The sequence below is a fragment of the Antechinus flavipes genome, chromosome 2 (genome assembly GCF_016432865.1).
Source record: "Antechinus flavipes isolate AdamAnt ecotype Samford, QLD, Australia chromosome 2, AdamAnt_v2, whole genome shotgun sequence".
In the NCBI taxonomy this organism is placed as follows: Eukaryota; Metazoa; Chordata; class Mammalia; order Dasyuromorphia; family Dasyuridae; genus Antechinus; species Antechinus flavipes.
In genome coordinates, this window is record NC_067399.1 from 594,233,576 (window position 1) to 594,253,173 (window position 19,598).

Consider the following 19,598-nt stretch of genomic DNA (forward strand, 5'->3'; position numbering starts at 1 on the left):
TCAAGTTCAGGTTTAAGTCAGAATACAACCTTGCTGAGTTTCTGAAATAAGGTTTTAATGCTAAACATTAATCACTATGGGTTGGGATGCAGAGCTCCAAAGGAATTATATTTGAAAAGATAATATTATCTCTTTCTTTCAAGAGTCCAATGATCTTTTTGAATCATGCATACCGCTTTGGCCTATAGTTCAAAGAAAATTTTTTGGTTTACCAGTCTGTCCAGAAGATGTGTATTAGTAATATCAATGAAAGTTTAAAATAGTAGAAACCTTGTATATGATTTTGATCTGTCATTTAGACTACGTAATTTTGGAAGAGTCATGATTCTTAGCCCTCATGCATTGCTGCTATAGACTCACTAACTGGGGATACCATTGTGAATGTATTAATGAAGGGCTTGGTTGAAATATTTTTTCCAGGGGATTTATAATGTATGGCAAAGAAAAATTTGAGGAGATTAATCTCCTTTGAATTATGAGGCAATTGCTAAAACAAGGGGTTTAAAAGATTTATCAATTATGTTATTTCTGTTATGTTTCTCCCTTACTTCCCTGCCTTTTATTCCCACAGGGCACCCTTGATGATCCATTTAAACTATGTTTAAAACATGCAGACTGTATCAAGATGGTTTGTTTTGTCTCTTCTAACTAAAATGGATTGCTGCTATGTATAGTAGGAACAGATCTGTTAAATATAGGTCATATCACTTATTCACCTACATACCATAGCAAGCTCTGAGGAGCCTCTGGTAGCCAGAGGGAAGGAACTATCAAAGCAGGAGCATAGTGATGTGTTTCTAAAAACCACTGGATTTAAGAAAAAGGAATTGCATCATTTCCCTCCATTCGCTATATGAGTATTTCTTAAACCAAAATTGATGGCTAAAGTTAATTAAAGATTTTTTGAATTTCTTGGAGCAAACTGGGAAGGACAAGAAAGAAGAGGCTAGGCAAAAGTCTGCTCTTCCTTAGACCACTGTAACACTACTTTTCCATCTCTTTCTCTGTCTCTATCTTTTTCCTTTCCCTTTATCCCTTTCCCTTTCTTTCTCCCCTCTTCTCTTTTTCTCTTTCCCTCTCTCCTTTGCCCTTTCCCCTCTTTCCCTCTTCCTTTCCCTCTCTCCCTCTTCCCTCTCCTTTTTTCTTTCTTTCCTTCTCTCCCTCCCCTTTCTTTCCACAATTAAAATGATACTTTGGTGAGGGAATTAAGAAAGCTAGAGACTGCAGTGTAACCATTGCTGCCTGACCTAGGATATATGTCCTTGTACAAATTCATTAGTTCAAGTGAGAATGTTCATGTTTTCCATCCTTTTAGGAACTGAATTGGAAATGTCTCTTATATATGGAAACTCCAGCTACTTTGTGTGGCTTCTCTGTGGAAAAATTTAGGCATTAGTCATACTATTAAATGTAAATTTATGAATTTGAAATTAGCAATAGGTTCCTTCTCACAACTTATATATACTGTTGTTTTATTATGGAATTTATAATATGGTTTTATTTAATAGGTTTTGTTGAGTTTCATGTACTTTCATTTCTGATAGTTACTGTGGGCCATGCCAAATGGCTTTTGAATAGCCTTTATCAACTAAGATCATAAATATGAAGCATTGCCATCCACCTGATACTTTAGCACCTGGTACTGTAGTCTGAAGACCACAAAAGCTTATCGAAATCATGAGTAAATGAGATTATTGAATTACTCTTTGATGCTTTAAAGTGTGGCCAGGAATCTGATGGCATAGAGTTTAAAACTCTGGTCTTTAATAGGGCAGTCTCATTTTTTAACGTACTGCTCTCTTATCTGGTTACTTTGCTAGAATTTATTGGGCAAGAACTCATTGACTTGGCTAATTCTTTCTTTTCAATATCTATTTAATCTGATCATCAAGCACAATTTGCCTTTACTCTGCAAGGGAGACATCTTGCTTTTGTTGTTTTGCTTCTATGGAATATTAATATTCCTTTCCTATATCTCATTTTAGTAGTTCAATGAAGTCTAAGATTAATTTCTCCTCGTTGCATTTATGATATATTTGTGAGCTCAAATTTTGAGGAGATTGTGGAGACTCTGAATTCTTTCTTAGAAGTAATGGAGACCCAAGATTAGTCTATCAAGTTTGATTAAAACTCAAATTTTAATAGGTCCCTGAATATTAAGGAGTCTTATGGCAGGGTCCAAGTAGGACATTCCTTTACCAATAAAAGATTAACTTTTGGACTTTAAATCATACTTGATCAGTTAGGAGTCTTAGCATATAATAGGAGTGTTTGAGATCTGGCAACAATTCAGCTCCTACCCTAGTACTAATAAGGCAATCAAGAAAAAGACTCATGACCAGCAGCTTGTTTTAATAAAATCACACCAGAGGTACAACATGATATTCTGTTGGCATTATCCTCTTCTCCTCAGCACCCATCATCACCCATCATCATCCTCTCAACTCATGTGATTCATGAGATTTATAGGTAGGAGAGGGACAGGGTACAGTTTTGTTTCATGTTCAGTATAGCAAGCTTCCTTTCTCAAAGACTCCTGTTCTGCATTAAGAGGCTGGTTTAATACTGAGGGACTCAGGTGCATTAATCCCTTTGCTCCACTCCAGAGCAAAATCCCAGGAAAATCTCTAAAGCAAAGCTTAGTTATGGCTAATATTTAGGATCTTCTCAAGATTTTGATTATGGATTCCTTTCTTTTAAAAAAGTATCCAGTTTATAATAGAGATATCAGATATAGACAACTGTTTGCGTCGTTCATTACAGGAAATGTTATTCATATAAAAGAACTTAAGAGCACACATTAACCAAAACAGAACACATAAATCTTACAAAATAGCCTGTTATATTCATTATCTTCTCTAAGGAAAATATACCTTAATCTTTCTTTAGTTGACTGATTACAAAATTATCTGGTTATTGTAACCTCTTCTTCCACACTTTCCTTTTGGTTAACTGGTAATAGTTTTATGCATCAAGCTAGAAAACTTTTCAGGATACCTAATCGCTGGTCTGTATTTTGGAATGGATACAAAGCAGAAGAAACAGTTGACCAGGGCTTCAGGTTTGACCAGGCAAACATGTGTTCCTACTGCTGTATTTATAAGCCAGCATTGCCACTGAAAGAGAGATAAGTAGGGAATTCACTCTCCTTATAGAAAGTCCAATGGGGTAAAAGTGTATGCATTGAAGAAAAGGCCCCAAAAGGGAGAGGCAGATTCTTTCTCCTCAATTCTCTTGTAGACTCCAGACTATGTTTTCCAAAACAATTTGTCATTTGTCTTCAATATAACATGACAGGCAGGGCCCAGGGGCTAGTCTTTCCTATTACATGAGAGGTCCTCCAGTTTAATGGTCAAAGATTCCTGAGTGTACTCTCCATTTTCTAACACAAAAGCATTACAGTAGAGAATATGATTTTTAATTTGAGTTGTAAAGTTTTTAAAAATAATAATTTTTTAATCTGTATTTAGACACAATCAGTTCCTTCTCTGGGTTTAGATAGGATTTTTCATCATAAGTCCTTCAGAGTAGTTTTGAATCATTATACTGCTGAGAATAGCAAAGTCATTTTGCTATTTTGCTAAATTGCTATTTTGCAATATTTGCTATATTGACAGCTGGTTACCCTAAAACATTGGTATTACTTTGTATACATTTCATTTTCCCTGAGTTCATGGAGGACTTTCCAGATTTTTTTTCCAAGGGCATTCTGCTTATCACTTCCCATAGAATGACAATAGTTCTTTACATTCACACACCACAAGTTATTTAGCCATTCCCCAATTGATGGGCATCCCCTTAATTTCCAATTCTTTGACCTGAGAAGAGAGCTGCTACAAATACTTTTGTACATATACTTTTCCTTCCCCCCACCCCCTCCCTTTTAAAAAAATCTCTTTTGGTATTCATGCCTAATAGTGGCATTGTTAGGTTAGATATGCATGAAATTATAGCCCTTTGGGCAAGATCATAATTTTTGGTCATTTATCAATTGTGACATGGTTCTTTTTTTTTTTTTTTTAAATTTCCTCTATGTTTGAGAAATAAGGCTGTATCAAAGAAACTTGTCTGAAAATTCTTTTTATACTTACTATTACTATTTCCCTTTATTTATTCTGTACTCTCTTTTTTTCATCCTGCTTATCCTTAAAAGTGTTTTGCTACTGACCATTCCTGCCACAGTATGTCCTCTCTTTTGTCACACACTGCCTTCCTGTATCCCATTCCCCTCCTATTTTTCTACTGGGTAAGATGGATTTCTAAACCCATAATGAGTGTCTATATTATTTTCTCTTTAAGCTAATTCTGATGGGAATAAGGTTCATGCATTCTCCCTCTCCTTCCCCTCTTCCTTTCCACTGTAAAACCTTTTTCTTCCCTTTTTAAAAAATTAATTAAAGCCATTCTACTCCTTACTTTCTGTTTATCTCAATGCATTCTTCTCTTTCCCCTTAATTTCATAATTTAAAAAATATATTATCTAGCTGGAGCAGTGGATAGGGCATCAGCACTAAAGTCAGGAGGACCTAGTTCAAATCTGGCCTCAAACACTTAATACATCCTACCTGTGTGACCCTAGGCAAGTCACTTAATCCCAATTGCCTCAGCAAAAAAAAGAAAATAAATGAGATTTTTTTCTATTTGTCTTTGGTCTTTTCATCATGAATGTTTGAAATCCTTTGTTTTAATGAATGTCTGTTTTTTCCTCTGAAGGATTATACTCAATTTTTCTGGGTAGGTGTTGTAATCTTAGCTCCACTGCTTTCTGGAATGTCATATTATAAGCCCTCTGGTCTTTTGAATCTTGTGTTATCCTGACTGTGGCTCTACTGTATTGAATTCTTTCTTTCTGGATGCTTGTCATATTTTCTCCTTGACCTGGGAGTTCCAGAATGTTGTTATAATATTCCTGAGAGTTTTTATTTTGGTATCTGTTACAGAAGGTGATTGGTGGATTCTTTCAATTTCTATTTTACCTTTTAGTTCTAGAATATCAAGGCAGTTTTCCTTGATAATTTCTTGAAAAATGATGTCCAGGTCTTTTTTTTTTTTTGAACATGACTTTCAGGTAGATCAAAAATTTTAAAATTATTTCTCCAGGATCTATTTTCCAGATCAGTTGTTTTTCCAATGAAATATTTCACATTTTTTCTATTTTTAAATTTTTTTGTTTTGCTTTATTGTATCTTGATTTCTCATAAAGTCATTAGCTTCCATTGGCGCAATTCTAATTTTTTAAGGAATCATTTTTCTCAATGAGCTTTTGTACCTCCTTTCCCAATTGGTCATTTTGCTTTTTAAGACATTCTTATTTTTGTTAGCTTTTTTATATTTCCTTTTGCACTACTCTCAATTTTTTAAAATAAATTTTCCTCTATCTCTCTTACTCTCTAGGTTTTCAAAATTCTTTTTTGAGCTCTTCCATGGCTTGATCCCAATTCTTATTTTTCCTAGGCTTTGGATGTAGGAGCTTTGACTTTGTGTGTGTTTTGATGCTTCTTATCACAATAACTTTCAATGGTCAGAAATCTTTTCTGTTGTCCACTAATTTTCTTAGCTTATTACTTGACTTTTAATTCTTTGTTAAAGTAGGGCCCTGGTTCCCAAATGGAGGATGCACTATCTCAAGCTTCAGGGGTTTTATGAAGTTGTTTTCAGAAATCCTTCTAGAAATCTGACCACAAGCACCCTTTTCTGCCCTGCGTCTGTTAGGAGTGTCCCTTTCCCACTGTAGCTGTAAGATCTAGTCTGATAAAGCAACAGACTCCTGCTTTGCTGATGTGGGAGTTGTGCTGGGGCTGTGCTGATGTAGCCTATACAGGGACTGCATGTGCAACTCCCACCCTGTAGCCACAATCTCTCCCTGCTGATCTTCTAAGGCCTTCCTGATGTCCCTGGGCCAAGAAGTCCAGAAGCCACCAGCACTGCAGCTGATTCAGAGATCTTCCCTTGTCAGTGCTGGGGCTGGGGCTGTGCTGCTGTGGCTTGTTTTGAGGTTGAACCCTGGGCTCCCACCTTGGCTCAATAGACCTTTTCTGCTGACCTTCCAGGTCCTCTTTGGTGTCTCTGGGCTGAGAGGTCTGGAAGCCACTAGTGATGCTGGTGATTCAGTGGTTGGGGCTGGGGCCACACTGGCTTGGCCTGTATTAGGACTGCATACTGAACTCCTACCCTGGTGTTGCAGACCTTTTCTGCTGAGCTTCTAAGTAGCTTTTGGCTGGAAAATGTTCTATTCCCTCTTTTTGAGTGTTCTGATGCTCTAAAAGTCATTATTTAAAGGAATTTGGAGTGTTATGGAGGAGAGGTTGGGTGAGTTCCTGCCTTTATTATCTTGGCTCCACCTCCCCCTGAAATAATAAAAGAAATAAGATAAATTTATCTGATTAAGCACATCCAGATTTGTAACATAGTGTTAAAGTGACCACTCTGATGATACTTTGTGGTTGTTCAAAATCCCAGTTTTGATGCTCATCTGTGTCACTTTGGGCAGGTCACTTTACTTTTTAGGGTTTCAGTTCTCTCATATCTAAAATGAGGTAGTTGAATTTGATGGCCTTCAAGGTCCATTTGAGAGTTAAATCAATTACTTGAATGTTAAACCCTGCCAGGAAAATAGAAAAGTGAGCAGCTTCACATTTCCTCATTGCATAAAATTAACAAGAATAAAAATCCACATTTTTTTGAGATACAGTTCCAATATGGAAACATAAGAGGAAAATGGAAATTGAGAAATTCCTTTCAATTTCCAAGAAATCTATTTTGTATTTTCTAAATATGATTTGTCTGATCTATGTATAACAATTAAACAATCATCTTTAGTTACTTTTATGATGGATATAATTTTCCAATAAATCAAGATCTATTCTGAATCATTATTGATTATGGCATTATAACTCATTTTGTGTAATACTTTAAACTTTTCAAAATATTCATTTGACCTTCATAATAATTCTGAAATGTATTTATCCTTATTATTATCCTTATTTCCAATGACTATTTTCCATTTTACAGTTGAGAAAATGGGTTCAGATAGAGTTTAAACTTGTCTGTGGTTATATAGCTAGTTTTAATGGGGAATTTTAATTCAGGTCTCATCTGACATTACCATGCTCATTTTGGTGCAAGCCCTCATCATCTCAAGCCTGGACTATTACAAGAACCTTCTGGTTGATCCCCTTGTTTCAAGTCTCTTCCCATTCCAGTCCTCTATTTAGCTACCAAAATGATCTTCCCTAAGCACTGCACTGACCAAGGTACCTCCATACTCAATAAACTCCAGGGCTCTTTGTCACCTCCAGGGTCAAATATAAAATCCTCTGTTTAGAATTCAAAGTCATTCTTAATCTGCTCTTCTCAGCCTTCCTGGTTTTCTTACATCTTACTCTACTCCATATATACTATAATGCAATAGCACTGGCTTCCTTGATGTCCTTGCACAAAACACTCCATTTCCTCATTGGATATTTTTATTGGCTGTCCTCCATGTCTGGAATGCTCTCTTTTCTCATTCCCATTTTTCAACTTCCCTTCAAATCTCATATAATATTTCGCCTACTACAAGAAGCCTATTCTATTCCAACTTAATTAGGATGACTTTCCTCTGTTGGTTATCTTTCATAATTCCTGTTCCTAAGGTGTTTATATAAAATTTTTTGCAATTTGTCTTCCCATTTAACCGTGAGTTTTTTGAAGACAGAGAATTTTTTTTAAATTAAAAGTGAAAAAAAAAACCCCTTTTCTTTTTATCTCTAGCCTTTAGCCCAGTATCTAAAACATAATAAATGTTTAATAGATATTTATTGACTGATTCCAAGTTTGGTACTCTTTGTACTACATTCACACTCTGTTACTTATTAATGATATGAAAGATGATGCATAGATTAAGTACTGCACTTATTAAATAATATTTTTCATTTAAAAGATGGAACAAGAAATTATTCTTAAATTTTAAGAGTTATAGAATAGAAAATAATATGATAAGCTAAATATAAAAAGATTTAAGAGGAAGATCTAAGAATAATGATATGATTTGCCTTCAAATTCATCACATTTATTTCAGAAATTGGTGAAAATTTGTATTAGAAAACAGTGATGAAAGAAGAGTTATGGTAGATGTGATCCATACATCCAGAATAGACACCGAATTTTTTATTTTTGAAATGTGAGGACACATTGGTATGGTAAATCCCTCCATTCGATGCAGTTAAGTTTATTTATAGTTTAGTTATAATTGCCTAGGGCATCAAGAAGTTAAGTGATTTGTCTAGTATCTCTCAGTTACCATGTGTCAGAGGCAGGATTTGGAAACAAGTTTGTCAGATTTGTGGATTAAAAAATTAAATCATACAAAAATGTCTTTCTAGATTAAATCACTGGTCTATTCCATTAAGCATTTTGTTTGTATTTTAAAATATTTATTATAAACTTAATATATCATATTAATCATATTATATCATATACACTATACATCAGTGCAAATAAATCAGTTATTGTTAAAGCTTAATAATTCTGTGTACTTATTAATTATGCAACACTTTCTTTAAAAAATAACAGATAAAAACAAAACAATAACCAAACCAATCAACAAACATTTATTATGTATCTACTGTATGCTAGTTACTGTGCAATGGGAATACAAGACAAAAATAGAGCAGTCCCTGCCTTCAGATTTTGTTGATGGATATTTACTTTTTAATTATTGTTATAATGTTTTTATCTTGATGAGTAAATGTATTATTCAACAGTATCTTTTCCAAACACCTTTAAGCATATTTGATAGTTTTATAATTTTATTTTCTCTTCTAGGTTAACAGAGCCCTCTGGATATTTAACAGATGGACCAATTAACTATAAATACAAAACTAAATGTACATGGCTAATTGAAGGCTAGTAAGTATACATTTTGAGTTGTAGACTTGCTATATTATTGCATGGTAAATGAAAAGCAAATGAAACAGATCAACATTAAAATGTCTTAGTGTAAAAACTTCACAGATGAAATGTCTGATTCTGATTCAAATTCTGACATTTTAGAAATGTAACTCAAAAGAATTCTTTAATTTAGCATGCTGCCATTAATGTATCTGATCTTTAATGGTAAAAGATAAATTAATTCATGTATTACATTATAATTTTTTTTTCTACATATTTTTCTGTACTTTGAATTCCCTTATTATAGAGTTATGTGGTGGAAGAGCAATTCTTGAGTTGTTTAAAAGTCCTTATTATGTTGCTTTCTAGATTAAAAAAAAAAAACTAAATCATGCAAAGTGTCTTTCAAGATTAAATCACTGGTCTATTCCATTAAGCATTTTGTTTGTATTTTAAAATGTTTTAAAATATTTATTATTATGTAATATGTAATACTACATATACATTAATGCAAAAAATCAGTTATTGTTAAAACTTAATAATTCTGTATACTTACTAAACAGTAATTTCTGTAGTTAGTCCTTTTTAGTCTGTCTACAGATGCAGAATAATGTTTTGGGAAAATAGGTATTTTTGAAAACTTCTAGGTAAAAACAATTAAAAACCATTTTATTGATTTCCTCTCTCTTTTTTCCATATGTGTCATTGTTCACCATTTTACCTTCCCCAAATAAAAGATCTCTCTTATAACAAACATGTGCAATATCACAAAACAAATAAGATATAAGCCCTTAGAATGCAGGTCAGCTATGTACCTCTAATCATTTCTCTACCAAGAAGTACAAAGTATCCTTTACCATTCCTCTTTTGAGGTCATATTGGTTGCTACTTTTTTTTTGGAGGTCTTTGAGATTTGTTTTACCTTCTTTTGTTCTGAAAATTATTCTCTTAGTTTTGGTTCCTTCACTTTTAGTTTATATCAACTTTTCCATATTATTCTTAATCTGTCATATCAATAATTTCTTATGCTGCAATAAAATTCCATGAGATTCGCATTTGTTTAGTTCTTGCATTCACTTAATAGTTTTTGAAATTTGTGCCAGTGAACAGTTAAAATTATTAACTTCCGTGCCTTCTTACTTAACTTTTAAGAAAACGGCTGTTATATTTTAAGAAAGGAATGCTTAGGAAGACAACTATTGTACAATTATACAAAAAGTAATGAATAAAAACAATTTTAATCTGAAAAGTAATTTTGAAAAGAACTATGTAATGCAAAACCATTAAAATTTTATTTCTATGTGAATGAAGTGATTTGAACAGTTATCCTTAAATTTGTTTACAATATAGTATTTGATCTGAATTTAGTCGTTTGGGAGCAAATGATTTGATATTGTTACAGGTCTGCTAACTGTAGTATTTAATTAATGATTCAATTAATCCTGAACAAATTTAATTTTTTTTCTAGTCCAAATGCAGTCTTAAGATTAAGATTCAATCATTTTGCTACAGAATGTAGTTGGGATCATATGTATGTTTATGATGGAGATTCAATATATGCACCTTTAATAGCTGTGCTTAGGTGAGTAGTGATGTTATGCTTTTATGTTTATATAAATTGAATAATAAACTATAAAAATTCAGCTTGTTATAATTGTACAAAAATATGCCCCAAATAATTAAACACATTTTTTGCATTTAAATTCTAAACAATAGATATGTTATATTCCTATTCCTTTATTATTGCATGTAAGTAATAATTCTTAAGTTGTGAAACATGGAAGGAGAAACTAGAAGTGCTAGATTATCTTCAGGCAAATAAAATTTAATTAAATTTATACTAAGTATAAGGCACTGAATTTAAGTATTAGGAGATATATATTTATTAATGGATTTATAAAGTTTAAAAAGTTTGATGTTGATCTTTCTTTTTATTCTGCTCTCATTTTTAAATAAACTACCTCTACTGAATGTTTCTCTGTTAAAAAGAAAAACAGTTAAGCAAACCATATAATATGGATTAAGCTTGCCAGTATATGCAATATTATGTTGTTCCTTACCTCCCTAATGAGAAGGAAATATGTTTAATCATTTATATCTGGACACTGAAATAAGTAAGAATTCAACTGTCTTCTAATATGTTATTGTTTATATCAGTGGTATCAAATTCAAATAGAATTGAGCCCACTAAACTGGATATCCCTGTGGTTAGAACACATTACATTAACAATATATTATTATCTATTATATTTTTATTTGTTTTGTTAAATGTTTCCCATTTACATTTTATTCTAGTTTAGGCTGTACTTACTGGTTGATCATGAGCTGTGTGTTTGACATCTCTGATTTATGTTACTATAATTATTATCTTTCTTATTCTGTTTCTGCTTGCTCTGGTCTAATTTAGTTTCCACAAATTTTCTTATGTTTCTTTGATTTTTTTAATTAATTTTTTCTTACAGTCCAGCATTAGGCTACTACATTCAAATGCTACAGTGAGATGGACATTTCTAGTCTGTTTTTTTTGCTACCAAAAATGTGCCATTATGAACATTTTGGCATATATAGGGTCTTTCAATCTTTGTATACTAGTAGTAGAATTAATTTACTTATGGATTGCTCTGAATAGTGATGGATGAATGAAAAATTTTTTTATTAAATACTTAACTATATGCAAAGCATTGTGCTAAGCACTGGGGCTAGGTTATAGGAATGGGATTGAATTGTGATTTCATTGTTATAGAAAAAAAAGGCAGGTGTCCCATTGCAACTAGTGCCGTTTCCAGTCATCCTGATCTATATTTTGCCACTGGATCCAGATGGTTTCACAGGAAAAAGGAAGGCTGGGAACTGAAGAGTCCTCCTTCATTTAAATTCAATTTACTTACATGTCATATCATCACTTTCCTAATGTCACAGTCCTTTTTTTGAGAAACAAAGAACAAACAACAACTTTTATGAGCTGGAATCAGAGCTGCCCTGCTAGGAACCCAATTGGAAATGGTCACAATTTTTTCCTTTCCTTTCCTTTTTCCTTCCCTTTCCTCTTTCTTCTCTTTTCTCTTTTGTTTTCCTTCTCTTTTTTCTCTTCCCTTTTTTTCTGTCCACTTAGAGTATCATACCCTTACCTGTGGGTGCCCTGCCCAAAGGAATTCAAATTTTGATAACTGAAACCTCAAGATACATTGGGATTTACAAGCCAGGACCATACCTTAAATTCAAATCACTCTGACTCTCATTGATTTACTAAGAATAGGTCCCAGGACAAGCCTCACTTGGTCATTGTTTGGGCCTCGATTGGCCTGGTCTTCCCCTCCCAGATTGATTTTTTCTTTTCTTTTCTTTTTTCTTTTTTTGACTAGGTAAAAGAGATAATTCTGTGCTACATTTCATACCTAGCCTTAATCACTGATTGGGTGTTGCCTCAGTCAAACTGAGACCTGTTAAAAACTTTACCTAAAAAAAAAAAAAAAAAGATCAAGTTTCTCCCATTGTACCCAATGTCATCTCAATTCATCCTAATCTGTTTCTTGCCACTGGAACTCAGATGACCCTGGACAGAAAGAAAGGCTAGTGACTTTGCACAGCCCTTCCTCAATTAAATTCAATTCACTTGCATGTCATGGTCCTTTCCAAGAAAGAAGACAAACAACAAAAAGAAGAACAAAATTGTTATAGGGAAATTGTAAAGGAGGAAAGTCCATATTCTAAGGTAGATTAGCACCTTCTCTGAAACTTTTAGTCTCTGAAAGTTGTCTTAGAGCATGGTGTCAAACTCAAATAGAAACGGGGGGGGGGTCACTAATCCTTATATAATGAATGCTATGGACCACATATTCACTTAGTTTTAAGATGTGATATTTTATTGTATTTTATTTGTTTAAATATTCTCCAATTGAAATGCAATTTAGATCAAGCTGCATTCAGGAATGTTATAGGTCACATATGGCCCATGTCTGATCTACAATATTACAAGGTTAACTGACTTGCCCAGAGTGACATCTGTTAGAGGCAAGATTTGAACCCACATCTAACTGCCTTTGAGTTGAGTTTGCTTTCTACTTTTGGGGTGAGGGTATGTTCATAGAACACTAGTACTGTGCAGGCTGCTGTGGCCTTTTCAGGGCTGCTTTTTCCCTTTGGTGTTTATCTGATATACCCAATTCTTACTTGTGGCTCCAGGAAGTTCTTGCAGGCAGAGAATCCACATCCTGGTAAGCCATTTGGACAGATTAAACCAGATTGAGAGTTACCAAGGTGTCTCAAACCCTTGGTGAGTTGGGAAGCAGTTCTTTTTGCAAAAGGACTCAGCAGGTATGGCATATAAATGTGGCCCCAAGTGAAACAAGCTGTCAAAGGAAGGCCAGCTTAACTGAAGTCAGAGATGGACACACCTGCAGTGGCTGCAGTGAAGGGGAATGCTGTGAAGCCAGTGTAGGTTTTGTGATCAAAACTAGTTGAATCAACATATTTGTGTGTCTACCGAAAGGAGTAAATCACAGGCTCTGACAGTGCATTTGTCACTGTAAGACATGCTTCCATCACCAGTGCTAATTCCCCCATCATGTTGAATCCTGATAAGGTCAAAGAAAAAATTTTGTGGAGACCTGGAGACCCTTATCATTAATGTGCCAAAAGAGGACAAGCTAATAATTCTGAATAACCTTAATGCAAGAATAGACTCAGGCTGCTAGACATGTCAGGGAGTCAGGGAGAAATGAAGTTGGAAACAGCAAGAGCAATGGTTACTTACTACTGAAAACTTTTTCATCTCATGATTTTCCCATCACCAACACTGTATTTTATTTGCCTAAATGCAATAAAGCTTCATAGATCTACCTTTGCAGTAAACTTTGGTATTTAATAAACTATGTGATCAAAAAGAGAAGAAGTAGATTGGATGTGAAAGTGACAAAGGCAACATGTGGGTCTGAGTGTTAGACTTATCATAGACTTATTCTTTCTAAGCTAAATATTCGAATTCAACAAAAGCAACAGCTTCAAGGCAAAATGACTTCTAGAAGGAAATAGTGTCAACAGATTAGAGCTCTTCTCTGAGAAGGAGCAGTTTGTTGCTATCTTGGAGGGAAAGTTGAGCCAACACACAGTTGGCATCAGTGGAGCAGGAAAGAAGTGGACAGCCTTTAGAGATTTGGTATACAGGACTGCATTTGCCCATTTAGATAAGAAATGATGAAAATTATGAAGAAATTCAGAAGCTATTCAATGAAAAATTAGAACTCCCCATGGTTTACCAGCAGGATAGTTGATCCATCTCTGAGACGGCAATATTTAATTCAATCAAAAGGCAAGTACAAGTGAAGCTTGAGGAAATGCAGGATTTCTTGGCTCAGTAGGTAAGCAGATGAACTTCAGTTTTATGTTGATAGTAACAATCCAAAGTGATTTTGTGATACCCTGAAAGCTATTTAGGGGTCAAGACCTGTGGTGCAACTCAACTACTCAGTGTTGATGGAGCCACATTGATTAGTGACAAGGACGTGACCTAGAGAGATGGGCTGAACATTTCTATAGTGTTTTTATTAGACTATCATCATCAATCAATGCTGAAATTATTGACCATTTACTTCAGGTTGAAGTCACTCCTTCCCTAGCTGGAATGTCAACTGAAGAAGAGATTTTGAATCCTATTAGGCTCCTTTCATATGGTGCTGATTCTCTTCCAAATGAGATTTGTAAGATGTGTGTGTGGGGGTGAGGAGAGAGTTCATTGCTCATATAAAAGCTGGCTGAAATTTTCCAGGTTTTATGGCAAGAGGAAGTTATCCACCCAAAGTTTAGGGATGCTTATGTTGTCTATTTCTCCAAAAGGAAAAAGGAAGAGATTGTCCTATGAAAATCACCCTCTCTTACTCATTGCTGGTAAAATTCTTGTCAGAATATTATTTAATAGGCTGATTCTTCACTTGTAAGATGTTCACCTACCTGAGAGCCAGTGTGGCTTCAGAAAGGGCCAGGAAACAGTTAGCATGGTGTTTTCTACCTGATACTCCTGGAGAAACACCACAAGCAGAACAGAGGTCTGTACATGATATTTATATATCTGACAAAGGACTTTGATATTGTTAATCATGAAATCTTATGGAAAACTGTGTTAAAATTTCATTGCCCAGAGAAATTCATCACAATTGTAGATCAATTTTATAATGGAATGCTTTCCAGTTTTTGGATAATGGATAATGCTCTTGTGCTTTCCCATCACCAGTAGACTCAAACAAGGCTATATGTATACTCTCCTGCTTTTTAGCATGATATTTTCAGTCATGTTGTCAAATGCCTTCAATAAGGAAGAACACAGCATCAAGGTCAGCTATTGCACTAATGGTAAATTCTTCAGCTTGGTCCATGATTTTTTATTTGTAGATGACTGAGCACTCAGAGCAGCCTGTGAAGCTGAGATGCAAGGAAGTGTGGATTGATCCTTTGCTGTGTGGGCTAATTTTGGCCTAATAGTTAACAAGAAAATGCAGGTGTTCCCTTAGCCAACACCACACGCCTAATTGGCACCATAAGTTGCAGTAAATAGAAAGTTTGAATACTATGCATACGTTCACTTACCTTGGCAGTATACTTTCCAAGGATGTACACATTGATAATGAGGATGGCACACTGACTAGTGGTGCTAACTCAGGCTTTTAGTGGTTCTAAAAGAAAGTGTGGGAGAGAAGAGATATTAGACTTACTATCAAACTGAAAGTCTATAGAGCCGTTGTGCTGATCTCACTGCTGTATGCCAGTGAAGTGAAACCTGGATAAATATACCAGTGCCATGCCAGGAAACTGAATCTTTTCCATTTCAGTTACATCAGAAGATACTAAAGATCACCTGACAAGATAAGGCACCAGACACTGAAATCGTTTCTCAAATCGTTTCTCAAGGTATATTGCCAAGAATTCAAACTGTTCTGCAGAAAGCACAACTCTGATGGGCTGGCCATTGTTTAAATGTCAAATGTGTACTTGTGCGGAAAACAAACAAACCAAAAACGACTTTATGGAGAATTCACACAGAGCAAGCATTCATATGGTAGTCAGAAAAAGCAATACAAGGATATTTTCAAGATTTCTCTTAAGAACTTTGTAATTGAACATGGGAAACAATGGTACAGGACCACCCAGCATGACATACTCATAAGCAAAGCAAAATTGAAGCAGCTCAAAAGAAATATGAGATGCACAAATTTAGAGAAATTAAAAAAAAACATATTCCTAGGTATACTTTATAACATCTCTCAACCACAATGTATTAATTCTTTTCATTGCATTGATAATTTTAATACCAAATTCTGTAAAGTTTTCCTCTAGACATGATTTTTGTATCAAGAACACTTAGGTTTGTTTTACTTCTCTCACATTTTAAAACTTTATGATCTTGGTTAAGCCATTTAACCTCTAAAGCTCTAGACAATTCTCTAAGATTATAAATTGCTTAACAGTTGTCAGACTATATTGATGGAATGAATTTTCTCACTCTATAATAGTGAAATCATAGATCCAGACTTTAAATACACATACTTATGTCTGTATGATTTCATTACAGTTTAGAGAAGTAATTTTTGAAGAAGTTACACATTTAGGAGAACCCAAAGTACCCAGAAACTAGTACAAATATATACAAAGTAAATACAAAATAATTATGCACGTAAATGATATGGAGTGGTGAAAACAGTGATAACAATGGGATAGTGAGGACAGTAGGCATCTCATGTAGGATATGCTCGAAGGGGGCTAAGAATTCCAAGAGGCAGAAATGAAAAGGGAAGAGGCAAAGGGGATAGATAGTCCGTGAAAAATTGTGTAGGTAAGAGAAAAACAAATGAAACAGGCCAGTTTCATTGAAACTTTGAGTATGTAAGGATGAGCAAAGTGAGAAGCTGGAAAGAAAGGGTGGAATTGTATTACAAATGTTTTAGATGTAAAAGAGTCTTCATTTTATCTTATAGGGTATATAAAGCAGATTCTTGAGCAAGGGTGTGTGATATTATCACACTTGTGTTTGAGGACTATTAATTTGGCAGCTTTATGGAGCATAGATTGTAAAGCAGAGATATTGAAGTCAGTAAGACTAATTGGGAGGCTATTATGTAGACAAGAGGTGATGAGGAACTGATATTTGTGTGAGTGGAGAAAAAAAGAATAGATTTAAAAGATGTTATTAAAGAGAATATATTATTTGAAAGAGATGTAGTAGCAGGCATGGGGAAGTAGTAGCACTCTTTATTAAGAAGATATACATATGAGCCTGAAATCTAGCAGCATGGATGAGAATATGTGAATGGAGTTATAAGAGCAATTTTCCAGTTATAGATAGCCTGACACCAAAGAGAGAGGATCAAACTTTTCCCCTTCAACTTGCAGACTCATTATCATCTTGTATTCTCAGGAAAAAATCTTTTAATCTTAGTAAGTAGATTAAGGGTTGGTAAGAAATGAGGCAGAGAATTGCCTCTTTTACCTAGTCAAAAAATTTAATCTGGGAGGGGAAGATCATCAGGGTTTCTGCCCAAACGTCAAATTGTGTCAACAATTACTATTTACATCCACTCTGAGCCAATCATGGCCCAAACAATGACCAAATGAGGATTGGCCCAAGACCTATTCTTAGTGGATAGATGAAAAGCAGAATGATTTGAGTTTAAGCCATGGTCCTAGCTTGTAAATCCCAAGATATCTTAAGGTTTCACTGATCAAAAGTTACATTCCTTTTTGGCAGAGAACCCACAAGTAAGGGTGTGATACTTTATGTGGAGCAAGGGAAGGGAAAGAAGAAAAGTGCTCTGTTGCCCAACTGACCAGTTCCAGTTAGGTCCCCAGTGAGGGAAGCTTCTGTTTCTACTCAGAGAGGTAGTTGTTTGTCCTTTGTTTTCAAAGAGGATGTGACATCAAGGAGACAATGAGATGATATGCAAGTGAATTGGATTGAGTGAAGGAGGGCTATTCAGTTACCAGCCTCACTTTCTATTGTAGAGCCATCTGGGTCCAGTGGCAAGATATAGACCAGGATGAGTGGAGATGACCCTGAATGCAGTGAAAGACATTGACCTTTTTAAGCTGAGGTCTTTTACAGACCTGGGAAACCTGAGGGATTACTGAACAGGTGTCATTTTCACCCCAGTCTAAAATGTCCCCAAATATCTCATTCAGTGTCCAAGTGTTGTGGCCAGCAGAACATGAGTGGCTCATCCTCCTCTTGAAAGTTATTTCCTTTTAGAAAGGAAATGTCTCCTTTAGAATGGAAGTGTCTCCTACTGAGCAAACAACTATCTGGAGCTTTCAGTAGTCATAAGTCTCCAAGTCTAGGCAGTTCTCCAAGACTAGAAACATCCAGCTGAAGATTGTTCTTCTGGCAGATGTGATCAGGGAAAGAAACACAAAATTGGAGATGAAGTTCAGCTTTCACTGTGATATAGTTTCTATAGCTACTACTGAGAAGGAAAATCACTTTTATCCTTTCCCCAGATAAAACATCCTCTTTAAACTATAGGTTAATAGAGCAGGTGAAAATGACTTACTAGAGAGAGTTTCTACATCAGTGAAATTATAAGTCTAAATTCTAAGATTACTAACAGAAAATGCTTTTTACCTTCAGAGAAGGAATAGAGATTAAATGTAGATAAAAGCATACTATTTTCACTTTTTGTTTTTTCTTTCTCATGATTTTCCCCTTTTATTCTGATTCTTTTTTTCACAACATGACTAATATGGAAATATGATTAATATGATTATACAAATATAATTTATATCAAATTGTTTGCTATCTTAGGGAGGCAAGAGAAGAAAGAAGAAGGGAAAAATATTAGAAAAATAAATGTTAAAAAGTAAAAAAAATCATTACTCTAGATCAGAGCAATAAAATCTCAACTTGGCCTTCAGTGGTACAGAGCTGTCCTTTTATTCTTCCCTGATTGAGTTTTTGATAATCTTTACAAAGGAACTATTTCATACATCCTTTTTTTTACTCAAGCTTTCTACTGTTCCTTTTCTTGCCCAGTCCTTTTTAGTAGAGGAACTTGCCTTTTTCTAATACCAAGACATGAAGAATCACACTTTTTAAAAATTGTGTGCCTGGTCCTATGATAAATGCTGGAGATACAAGCAAAAATGCAAAAACAAAATGTTTCTGCCCTTTTCTTGAAGCTTAAATTCCAATGAGAATTGTTTGTGGAGGTAATGTACTTGCTGGAGGCATAGAAATCAGAAGCACATCCTGGAAGAGAAAAGATTTAAGGAGGGATATCATATCTATTTCAAATATTTGAAAATCTATCTTATGGAATATATATTAGATTTATTCTTTCTTTTTTTTTTTTTTTTTTTTACCTTGAGGGTAGAAATAGGATAAATGTAAAGATTTTGGCTGAACTTAAACAAATATTTAATTGTTAGTGCTTTTTCAAAAATTTGAAATGCTTCCTCATATGGTAATGAGCTCACTTAGAATCTTTTAATTAGTATCTTATTGCAAATCCCATCCTTAATAGAAGTTGGGAACACGAGTAAAACCGTAAGGACTTATAGTATCAGCAGTATGACTGTTAGTAAATTTTACGTGGGATAGAGGGGAAGTTAGCTGTGCAAATCTGCATTTTCATGGATAGATAGCAGTGGCATGGAAGAAGGAATTAAGACCCCCAAAATCAAGTGGCAGTGATTCAAGAAGGGATACGGCATCAGAATTAAGATAATATTGTAGTTGCTGGTCCAAG

General features: G+C 34.6%; 1 protein-coding gene across 1 annotated transcript in view; it reads left to right on the forward strand.

Annotated features, from left to right (window-relative positions):
* The window catches only part of ATRNL1 (attractin like 1), a 1,270,304-nt gene that overhangs the window by 44,291 nt on the left and 1,206,415 nt on the right, over nucleotides 1–19,598 (forward strand). The window contains exons 2-3 of the mRNA XM_051981495.1: nucleotides 8,806–8,889; nucleotides 10,340–10,453. Coding sequence (XP_051837455.1) covers nucleotides 8,806–8,889; nucleotides 10,340–10,453 — 198 coding nt within the window. The remainder of the gene's footprint in view (nucleotides 1–8,805; nucleotides 8,890–10,339; nucleotides 10,454–19,598) is intronic.